We start from the raw sequence: 11,430 nt of genomic DNA, 5'->3' as shown, positions 1-11,430 counted from the left end.
CAAGGGTTTTATTCGGGCGTGTCACTGCGACAGTTTACCAAATGTATAAAAGCCCATCTGACCACAGGCCTGGGTAGTTTGTCCTGGGCTTCTTTCGGCCCAATCTCTCTCCCGTCGAGCCGGCCGCCTCCGCCGCTGGGGCGTTCCACTTCCCGACGGGCGCAGGCGGCCGGCGTCGACTCTCTCCTGTCCAACACCATAGTTGTGGCGGCCGATGCTATCGTTAAGGATCGCGGCCGCCTCGCGCCTGCGAGGGCTGCTGGGCGGCGGCGCAGCGACCGGGGCGCGCACACGCGCCTTCTCCTATGGGAGGGTGGTGGATGCCGCTGCCCGGGACGGCGAGCTCCGAGTTTTCGTGGTCGCCGGTGAGGTCTCAGGCGACTCGCTCGCCTCGCGCCTCATGGCGTCTCTCAGGGCGCTCTCACCGGTCCCCGTCCGTTTTGCTGGTGTTGGCGGGTCTGGTATCCCTCCCTTTCCCCCCATTTTCGTTTCAGTACTTCTGTGGAATCGATGTACTAGGGCATTATAACTTGAGTTTGTACATTATTTTAGGTTGCTCTTAAATCGGACCAGCATTTGTCCAACTTTTTGTTTGATTTGATTTTTCATGTCAATTTTCATAGGTCCATTGCGTGCTTATAGATTGTTTCGTTTCACATGAACATAAACAAAACTTCCATTGTTGCTATGCTTGGCATGCTCACACAGTCAAAGAAAGACTTATTTTGGAACCGCTTACTTAAAGTTTTTTTCTGAATGTTGTTGGAAATTAAATTCTAATTGTATTGTACGTAGAGCTAGATTCATCGATGCACACTTGAAATGCTCAAATTTGCATATGGAGAGCAAGACAGAGTTTCAGCCAATACCTTGAGACTTGAGCAAGGTGTCTAGCATTTAGTGGAGAGACAAGCAACAGATTTTTCATTGTAATTCTTGTTACAATAGTATGTGATGCTCTTCTCTCTTGTAGTAGGTTTATTAGGTTGTAGCACATTGAAGAAACAGTAAATTTTTATTCTAAGCAATCCTCAATGCTTGGCATATAAGATTGGAAAAGATGAAGAGAAAAGAAAGAAAATTGGGAGCAAAATGGAATTCCAGAGTTAGGGGATTGGATTGTTAGATGCTGACCTATATAAGGGTATTCGGCAAGTCTCTTGGATCTAAGCAACAAAGATCAATCTATAATATTCCCCCTAGTTCATCAACTCATCCTACATTCCGCTTCTCATCCCTAGCAGCCGATGCCGCCCGGCTATCCTTCTGGTGGTGTTTAATGCAATTACACCTTGCCCATAACAGTGTGTATCCATCTGTTTAATTATGAAGAAAGTTAACTTTTTGTGTGGTCAACATTCCCATGTAATAATTAATTCAGCATCATTGCATCATTTCACTTCTCCATCTATCTGAGTTAATCCAAACCCAATTTCAAGTTGGATTCCATGGTTTTACTGCAAGTATGATCCTTGAGTTTCTTGCCTCTTAAATGGAGCTCAATCCAGACTCAATTTCAAGTTGGATCCCATGGCTTTACTTCAACTCTGATCCTTGAGTTTCTTACCTCTTAAATGGAGCTATGGACTCTTTTCTTTGATGTAGGGAATTAATGCGCAATAAAGGCTTGCAGTCACTTTTTCCCATGGAGGAAATTTCCATAATGGGATTGTGGGAACTGCTGCCACACATATATAATATCAAGGTGCAATGTTGTTCTGTCTCATACTCTCATGCTTTGCTTTTTGTTCATGTTCTCTGGACTTGTATTTTAATTATGCTCATTTTGGTTTTACAGAGGAAGATTGAGGATACTGCAGATGCTGCTGTATTGTTTCAGCCTCATGCTGTAGTTACTGTTGATTCAAAGGGGTTCTCTTTTCGCCTCCTGAAGCAATTGAAATGTAAGTCTATTAGCATAAGCATTTTTTACAATACCATTCCTAATTTCTCGTGAGCAAATATGATAAACACTTTCTGTTGTCTAGGTAGATACAATCAAGTTGCCCGTCCTCTACATGTCCACTATGTTGCACCATCATTCTGGGCCTGGAAAGATGGTGAAAGAAGGCTTGCAAAGTTGCATAATTTTGTGGACCATTTGTTGTGTATCCTTCCATTTGAGGAAGAAATTTGCAGATTAAATGGGTTGCCTGCTACATATGTGGGCCATCCATTATTGGATGATGCTATTGGCTTGAATATGGTATGGACTTACGTGCTTTGTTTCAACATCAGTGCCATCAGCCTAATATATTTTTGTTGAATTTTAAGACATTGCTGTCCAAATCTCTCAACAGTTTTACTGCACTTTCTTAAGTGTCTTCTCTATCCAGTTATCTCGTTAAGATTTCTTTGCATAAATGCTTTGCACTACACAATGAATGCACCATCTACTACATAGAATGGCAATTTAATGTACCAGAATGTTTCTCTCTATAACCAGTAGCTATTAAATTACTACTGCCGATGCATAGCAGCAGTATAAGAGAATAAAGGTAAGGTTTTGTCATTTATTCATTTTATAAAGTGATCATTCTCATTGATGTATAGCTACTAGTAGCTTCTTTTCTAGTTCAGTTGTTAAGATATGTGCACAAGCATCTAGTGTCTTCATGGGAATGAGATGAAGATGATTGTGCGAAGGATGTACTATTGTCTTTCTACTCTGTTAGGAAAAATGTTGGCACGGATGGAATAACTAGTAATGGCTGTCTTATCGCAGGTGATTTAAATATTTCACGTGATCTTTTATCAACTAAGCATTTTGATCTGGATACTATTGTCTTTCTACTTTGTTTCGAAAACTGATGACATGGATGGAATAACTAGTAATGGTTGTCTTGTATTGTAGATGAAATATTTCACATTTTCATTTATAAACTAAGCATTTTGATCTGGTAATCTGGAGATGCTCATGGCATGTATATAAATTGCTAGTGCTAATCCACTGACTTGACTTACATATTCTTTATGCTTGCCAAAATAATATAGGAGAAGGAACTATCTTCTGTCAATTCCATGCATCAACGAAGTGGTGAAGATTTTCGACAGGAGCATGAAATTTCCCCAGGTAGATTGTATGTGTAATTATTTGGGTGTGCTTCTTTTAGTGGTAATGCTTATGTTTTGTTTTTTGTTTTCTGCTTGTATTTATCAGTTCTATGAATTATATATCTGTTATGTGGTTTATCCATTTCTATGAACTTAGCCGAGGAGACAGACAGCATCACAGTTACATGTTATCTGTTAACAGTGCAACTTCAAATCTGCAAACTATTCGGCAGTTGCAACTGCCATTTAATTTTGGGCACACTTGCACACCATCACTTGTCAAGTGCTACTATACTATCTTTCTGGGTAATGTAGTATTGTATAAGTGAAAACTCATGGCTGCTGCATCAAGGTTTAATAATTCCTATATAATTCGGTGCTGTTAGAGTAGTCGTTGCAAAGTAATCTATTTTTTGTAGCAAGTTCTAAGTAGCTTACTCATAATATGGTGCTACAATCAGATCAGCTTTCAATAATGAGATGCAAAGCATTTTTTTTACGGGAAATGCAAAGCATATATTACACAGATATTTCAACTTTCTTGTGAATTGCATTTATCATAATTTTCACATGCAACTCTGGTAAAACATATAGTTAAACCTGAAAGCTACATGTATAACTGAGCACATATTGTTTTCTTTTTATACACTGCAAATCTGCAGGACTATGCCTGGACCTGGATCCTTGCATTTATCATGTTATCTTGTGCATCTAGGCATTCACTGAAATCATATCTGGATATACTGCTCCAAATTACATGTTATCTTGTGCATCAATAGCTAGTTAGTTCTCCTCTATGAAGCTGCATCAATTTTTTTTTCATAGGCTTAATCTTATTTGCATTTTTACTCTGTGTTATTTATATGTGCTTGTTTTCTAATGAGAAAATCCACTTTTGCTAGATTCCACAATCATAACCATACTGCCTGGAAGCAGGATGCAGGAGGTAGCCCGTATGCTTCCCATCTTCTTGCAAACTGTGCAACACCTAAGTCATACATTTAATGAACTGTCACTGGTCATCCCAGTTGCTCCTCATCGGGATGTGAGGGTATATGTTGATAATGTTGTTCGATCAGGGCCATTTCCAGTGGTACTGATAACTGGGGAAACACTAAAAGAAAGATATGATGCATTCAATGTAAGCTCACATGATTTTAGTTCTCGAGTGCCAATTCAATTTTTGGGTACTATTATTTTGAAATTTGGTTATGTTTCAAAGTATCTTATCTCCCCAATGCTTATATCATGGACTTTTGTTTTTTTACGGAAGGTTTCATATCATGCACTGCACCTGTACCCTGTGCTTGCTCCAGAACAGTGTTAATTTGACAAAGTTCCCTGAATTGCTAAGTCTGTATCTGAAGTACATTTTCTTGTTGCAATATGCAGACAAAAAGTTATCTAATCTAGAACACTGTTGATTACTGCAGCTAGTAGATTGTCCCATGCATGTTGTTTTAACATATTCTGTCCCTTTCACTCAGGCAGTATATGAAACAATTCCTTAACCACAGTAAGATTCAGCATTATTATGAATGATTAGACTAGTTATACACATAAGAAAGATTGTGTCAGTACTAGTTCTTTGTTTTCTAGAGAAAAACATATTTATTTCTTGTGAGGTACCATATTTTTGTTAAGGTGCATCTGTTACGTCTTTTTTTTCTCAAACACGTATCTGCTACACCTCAAGCCAACATATCTTATAGTAGTTATTTCTATTAATGAAAGAGAAACATGAAATTTATATGATGTAATTGATAGTTAATATGTGAGACAGATAGCAACCTAGGTGGGCTTCTTGTGCCAGCAGCCCAGTACTCGTCATGAAATTTCATTGGTAATGTAATTGCGTGCTAAATACCGCAGGTCTGCAGTCGATTTCTTGCAGTTTCCAGAATTCATGTGAGTAAACTGAAGAGTGTTGTTTCGTCTTGCAGGCTAGTAGAGCAGCATTATGCACTTCAGGAACAGCTGTCATGGAGCTGATGTTAGCAAAGCTACCCTGCGTGGTAGCTTACCGGGCTCATTTCATCACGGAATGTTTGATTCATCTGAGGAAAAAGATAGACTTTATTTCTCTACCCAACATTCTTTTAAACTCTCCAATTGTCCCTGAGATCCTTTTTGGGGCTTGCACAGCGGAAAATCTAGCTGCAAAACTAAGGTAATGTCCCCCACCCAAAGAAAAAACTCATAGATATGAACATAGTTATCTCCCATGGATAGCATCCATATGGGTATAGGTAGCAGTATTCATATAGATTCATATGCCTTGACATGCCTGTTAGTTAACACAATTGCTTAACGTGCTTCCATTGCTTCTTTTTTTCTGAATGATGTTCATTCTTCATTATTGAGAAATAGTATGTATGTATTCGACACTTGGACCTGATCATATTTCATCCCATTTTGATCTGACCAGTGAGGTCATTTGTAATGATGAAGCCCGTCAGCTCCAAGTTGAATCAGCTGAACAGTTACTGGAGATGCTTTATGAACCTATCAAGCAACGAGGTGGCCTATTTCAAGAGGAGCTGCACAACTCGAGCCTGCCGTCAAATATCTACTCCCCAAGCACGATTGCAGCATTGACAGTGCTTTATACAGATAACCATCAACAAGCGGTGCACCAGAATTGAGTGGATGTCCTCAGTAGCAGACAAATATTTTTATCAGCCGTGATGGTCGCTATTGCGTGCAATCTCATCTTCTCCGTCTGCTGTTCGTGATGAAGAGTGTACTTTCTGCAGATCCTATTGGCTGCCCTAGGCCCACAATTGGAGAGGCAAAACGAGTTTTTAGGTAAAAAAGGCTTTTCAGTTCTTGGTTTCTGATTCTGAAGTGCCGCATGAAGTCAGGTCAGCATCGTATTATCATTATGGAGGATGGGAACGCATGTGTTCTGGTGGGTTTAGTGCGGGTCCTGGTCATCATTCTGCGATGATGCGTTTGGCGCAAGATTCTTCCATGGTTAGAATTTCCTGGAGTGAACAGTTGGCAGTTGATATGTGAGAACAATTACAAGAGATTTTTCGGATGGTTTTGATACTTTCATGGTCATCGAAATTACGAGATGAAGTATGAACGGATGCACAGTAACGTCATCAGGTCTGGGCTTGCTTGATGGCTGCTCTAGCCATAGAGGATCCTCGGTCAGTGAGAAAGCATAGATTCCCACGTAGCCGGCGATCACGTCACGGCTGAGCTCATCTAGGTGGTGGCCCATGCACGAGACGGCGAATCTTCCATGGAAAATATTTCGAAAATTGTTGCTTCGGTTTTAATTACAAGTTGCCGGCATTGCCAGTGTTCCACTTGGGAATATCTAACGCTTTTCTTATAACGATTTTACCTGCCAACTGCAGCATGGCATGGGGAAAAGTCTTGAGCCATCGTGTACTTAAATTGTGTAATCATCTGGTGCCACTAGCTATCCGTGAACTTCAGGAGTAAGTTGATCTAGAATGGTGACTGGTCAATGGAGGCCTTGTAATTGTAATTTGTAAAACAATCTAATGATGTAACATCTCAAGGCATTGCCAGTGTGGTCGCGGTGCATGGATTCGTTTCCCTGGCATCTCGGTAAGAAACAGTAATATTTCAGTATTTCACAGTGATAAGTGATTATTAGCATTGGACCCGGTCACTCGGATTCTGTTCTTTTCAAGAGTTCATACATAGGTCATTTTTTTAATGTAGGTTTTTAAAGGTTGTTTATGAAAATGGTCTTAAAAGTATTCCTTTTTTATGAACTTGGCTTTACACAGGCTAAACTGTCATCAATCTAGAACGCTGCACTTTGATGATATCTTGGACATATCGCCATGTTACAATATTTTCTTCGTGCTTGGAAAGCACGATTGATGCCTTCAAGTGAAACTTTGCTCACGGAATTGGTATCACACCACGAAAGATATCATAAAAAATGTGAGCACTAAGCACAGAGTAACAAACTACATGACATGCTCTTGGTACCACTGTACCATCAATAAGGCAGAACATTACCACACTAACACTCAGGCCAAGTGCCTACTGCAAATTAACCCTGGGTTTTGATCCTCATCCTACGCGCTGTACATGTCAAACTGATCTTCATTTCATATCACGCACTCACCGTCGCTCATGCCGACCTGCTTCGCGGCCGCGGCGGCGCCGCGACGGGCGCCGTCACCGGCGACAGCCGGCGGGAAGTTGAGCAGCGCCTTGGCGCCCCGCATGCGGAACGCGGCGCGGTCGTACGCCGCGGCGGCCTCCTCGGCCGTGCCGAAGGTGCCGAGCCACAGCCGCGCGCCGTGCCGCGTCGGGTCACGGATCTCCGCGGCGTACTTCCCCCACGGCCGCCGCCTCACACCGCGGTAGTGCCGCCCGCCAGCGGCGCCGCCCCTCGCCGCCGCTCCCCTGCCTCCGCCTCCGCCGCCGCCACCCTTGCGCCCGGCGGGGTGGCCGGCGACCACCGGCGCCGTCGTCCGCGCGCCCAGCTCCGGCGACGACGACGACGACGACGACAGCGCCGCCACCGCGGAGGCCTCGCGGAGGACGTCGAAGAGGACCATGTCCAGCGAGTCGTTCTCGTTGAGCGGGAGGTACGACGACGGCTGCCCGTTGGCCGCGCGCGCCAGCGACAGAGACACGTCCACGCGTGGCGGCAGAGCACCGGCGGCCTGGAGCGCGGGCGCGGCGGCGAGGCGATCGGCACCGACGCCGGCGCCGGCGCTAAACCCCAAGGAGAGAGACATGCGGGGCTGTACGCGCGGGGCGCGCTAGCTCATGAGACGATCGAGAGAGGTGGATGGATGGAGAGACCGAGAGAGTGGTTTGCAGTGTGGTGTGTCAGGTAGGAGGCGATGCGTGATGTTGTCGCGCTATTTGAACCCGAGGAAGAGCTAGCACTGGAAGTCTGGAACTCTGGAAATGGAAGGATTAATTATTTTTAACTAAAGTGGGGCCATCATGTGTCATGCAAAATGTGATTTCGCAACCTCCTCGGGTGCAAATCATGTGGTTCGGTTCATGCATGCTTTGGCCTTTGGCCAATTACTCCCATTTTTCTACGTAGTTTTGCTGATGAAATCGGCCAATCGGGGTAGGCCCATCCATCCACCGTTGGAGCAGCCAGCTAGCGAGCAGTAGCAGATATTCTGTACGGAGAGGCACACGGCGAGCAAAGCTAGGCTTTTCATGTGTAGCTAAATTGTAATATCCCAGTTGGATTCCTTGCATCTCACGTAGGCAAAGATGTAATATAGCGCTCTGTTTATTAATGCACGGATATGCATGTATGGTTACCTACTCTAGTGACCAATAGAAGAAGATCCTCCTCTAAGGCTGTGTTTGGCTCTCAGGGTTGGGAACACATATACTGCACACGAAAATGGAACGGTGCATTAGCGCGTGATTAATTAAGTATTATGTATTTTTTTTTAAAAAAAAGATCAATATGATTTTTTAAGCAACTTTCGTATAAAAACTTTTTGAAAAAACGTTTAGCAATTTGAAAAGCGTACACGAGGAACTCAAGGGTATCGAACACAGCCTAACTTAACTTCGCATGCAATTGAGTCACTGATATATAAGTCCCACTTTGTTATGTTCCACATGTCAGTGGTTCAATTACATAGTAGTTAGAGCACCTGCAATGGTAAATTAAGGTGCTCTCTATAAAACATGTACATCTCAACAATAAACTAGATTAATAGTAAACCATCTCAATAGTATGTCTACATGGGTATCTATAGCTCTCTAATCTATTGCCTCGTTTTTCTATATAGACTATCTCCAGGTTAGTATATAGCTTTGCTCTCTCTATTCATTTAATTTCTTTCAAGTAAGAAAATATGCTGATATGAATATTTTGTAGAGAGACTATAAATAACCATTATGGGTGTTCTTAAGTTAGAGGATCCCTTTATAAGGGTCCAAGGGATGGGAGGGGTTAATAGCAGTTGATTTCGAGTCGGCTCATGCTGTCTCGCTACTACTCCAGCTTTTAACTTTCTTTTCCTCCATTATTTTTTCTTTCATTTCATTGATTCATTCTTTATTTTTTCAGTAGCGCTTAATAGCTTTCTCGTGGGGGCATTGACAGGATGTGGAGACTGCGTGGACGCTTTTTAGCGCCATATGGTACACACACGTCTGAATTCTTGGGCAGAAAAGCAATACAACTAATTCTTGGCCATATACTCCAAAAGAGAAGACCAGAGAAAGAACTTGGGAAAATTCACTGCAGAGCCGTGGCGTGATTTGGCACGTCTTCCTTTTCAGATCGGCTAATTATTCTGGATCTTCTGTGACCGATCGAGGCCATCGACGTCGTGCCGGTGCGGCATTACGTACGCGCGCAAACGTAAACGAGAGTGAGAGTGGCCGAAGCGACGACGAGAGGATAGGGGCAGCGATCGATTGGGCCAGGCCAGTGGAACCTTCCAAAGCCACGTACGGAGACAGCGGTCGTCGTCAGCTCGTGTTGTTCGCGAAGGGCCAAGAGCGTTTTCTAATGGCTACTACTTCTAGACACAGCGGGCAGACTTGAGCTACCCGCTCCCTCGACGATATCGGTCAAGGCCTCAAGGGTCAAAGGAGCATTATTGATCCATCCGTTTCATAAAAGCAACGTCGTAATATAGAGTGCAACCCATTATTCAAATTTATAGTAGTAGAATATGTTATAGCCCGTGTTTTATTTTTAAGAGTGAAGGAGATATATTTGACTGTCATTACCGGATCGATGTGGCTCTCTCTAATAATCACCCATCATAAATGCATCTAACAAGGTTATTTGTGCATCGTTGCATTCTCAAGAACGTGGCAACTCGTTAGATTAAATTTAAGGTTATATATATGTGTCGCACTATCAAACCCAGTGGAGCGCGCAATCGGTAATAGGCTCTTCCCTGTCGGCCTGTTAGACCATTAACATTGGGAGCATCGATAGTTCGATTCCTGATCAAAAGAACAAAAGGGAAGGGGAAAAGGAAAAAGAAAAAAAACACGTAGATTGCGCGACCGTTGACGATCTTCGGCAAGGGTATAGCACAATGGTGTTTTGGAAAGAGCGATTCATCGAGGTAGCAGTGTATGCTTAAGTATAAGTTGTCATCTCCGTGACACATGCTTTATTTTTCTAAGATCGGATGGAGAGGCAAGAGGGGGATGTGAGGGAGGGAAGACTTGTATTCGATTCTATCGGCCGACAAGTTATGCTCGTGCGGGAGTAGTCATCCATTTCATTGCGAGTTCCGTCTTTTGTGTACTTTCTTTATCACAAAATTTAAAGGATTTATAGATTCGTATTAGGATGTATCTATCTCATGTATTTAACATCTCTATATGTTAAAGCTCACTTGTGATAATCCCTTAGGGTGTGTTTGGTTGGTGGGATATATCCGGATAAGACATGGCTGCCACTTTTTGGAGGGTGTTTGGATGCTGGGCGAGAGTGGGATAGGGCGGCCCAGAGGGGAATATTCCCTCCAGATGCTGGATAGAGGGATCCGGCTGATTTGGCCGGATGCAACCGCTCGAGGCTCGGGTGAGCCGAGCAAGCGAGTTGCGTGACTCGCGTCACTCCTCACCACCACGACGCGAGCGAGGCGACGAGCGCGGCAGCCGGCGAGAGGGGCGACGAGCTCGGCGGCCGGCGAGAGAGGCGACGAGCGCGGTGGCCGGCGAGAGTGGCGACGAGCTCGGGGCGGCGGCAGGAGGAGGCGAGCTGCGCGGTGGGAGGAGGCGGCCGGCGGCGGGAGGAAGCCGGTGGGAGGAGGCTGCCAGCGGCGTCGGCGAGCCCAGATCTGGCGCTGCTTTTTTTTTCTTTTTTCTTTTTTCTATGTGTATTTATAATGGAATGTGTATTTATAATGGAGTGTGTATTTATAATGGAATGTGTATTATGTATTAATTTGATGAGGTATATTCACCATCTCAAGTGAGAGGTGACCACACCTACAAATCCACCGTACTTCCTCCAACCAAACAAAAAATTGGATCACCAGATCCACCTTTGTTCCTACAACCAAACAAAAAATTGGATCGCCATATTCACACAACCAAACAAAAAACTAGACCGCCATATCCAGCAAAATATGGACCGCCGTATCCCATCCAATCTTGACCAGGAACCAAACACACCCTTAATTTTTCAGTGGGTATGGTTGACTTGACGGACGTACTACTCCATACTAAGTCGCTTAGGACAATGTTTAAGTCAAATCTTGGGAATATAAATCATGAATAACCCTCAAGTTGTTGAGTTTGAAAATATAAAAATTATATGAATAGATTTGTCTTGAAAAATACTTTTATAAAAGTATACATATATCACTTTTCAATAAATATTTTTATAGAAAAAAAAATCAAAGTTATGTTTTGGAG

The 11,430-nt window shown here is 43.4% G+C and overlaps 2 protein-coding genes across 5 annotated transcripts; one reads left to right on the top strand and one right to left on the bottom strand.

The window, feature by feature from the left end:
* The first annotated feature begins 75 nt into the window (after positions 1–75).
* Positions 76–6,706, top strand: LOC4327007 (probable lipid-A-disaccharide synthase, mitochondrial). Of its 4 annotated transcripts, XR_010734898.1 has the most exons (9): positions 76–456; positions 1,606–1,705; positions 1,799–1,904; positions 1,989–2,206; positions 2,995–3,073; positions 3,957–4,195; positions 4,838–4,897; positions 4,998–5,224; positions 5,483–6,706. XR_010734898.1 is itself a non-coding variant. In XM_015760021.3 (8 exons), exons 1-8 carry the CDS (start codon positions 215–217, stop codon positions 5,697–5,699), a joined length of 1,233 nt encoding a protein of 410 aa, XP_015615507.1. In that variant the 5' UTR covers positions 76–214; the 3' UTR covers positions 5,700–6,706. The 4 variants fall into 4 exon arrangements, 3 of the variants coding, with proteins under 3 accessions (XP_015615507.1, XP_015615501.1, XP_015615514.1); XM_015760021.3 differs by lacking the exon at positions 4,838–4,897 and having other exon boundaries at positions 3,957–4,000; XM_015760015.3 differs by lacking the exon at positions 4,838–4,897.
* Positions 6,707–6,834: 128 nt separating this feature from the next.
* On the bottom strand, positions 6,835–7,896 carry LOC4327006 (pathogenesis-related genes transcriptional activator PTI5). Its single transcript, XM_015760037.3, has one exon. The coding sequence runs from the start codon at positions 7,794–7,796 to the stop codon at positions 7,158–7,160; it is 639 nt and encodes a 212-aa protein (XP_015615523.1). The 5' UTR covers positions 7,797–7,896; the 3' UTR covers positions 6,835–7,157.
* Between the last annotated feature and the right edge of the window lie 3,534 nt (positions 7,897–11,430).

Source organism: Oryza sativa, chromosome 1 (genome assembly GCF_034140825.1).
Source record: "Oryza sativa Japonica Group chromosome 1, ASM3414082v1".
NCBI lineage: Eukaryota > Viridiplantae > Streptophyta > Magnoliopsida > Poales > Poaceae > Oryza > Oryza sativa.
The sequence above is the reverse complement of the archived record's forward strand: the minus strand, read 5'-3'. Positions and strand labels throughout refer to the sequence as shown.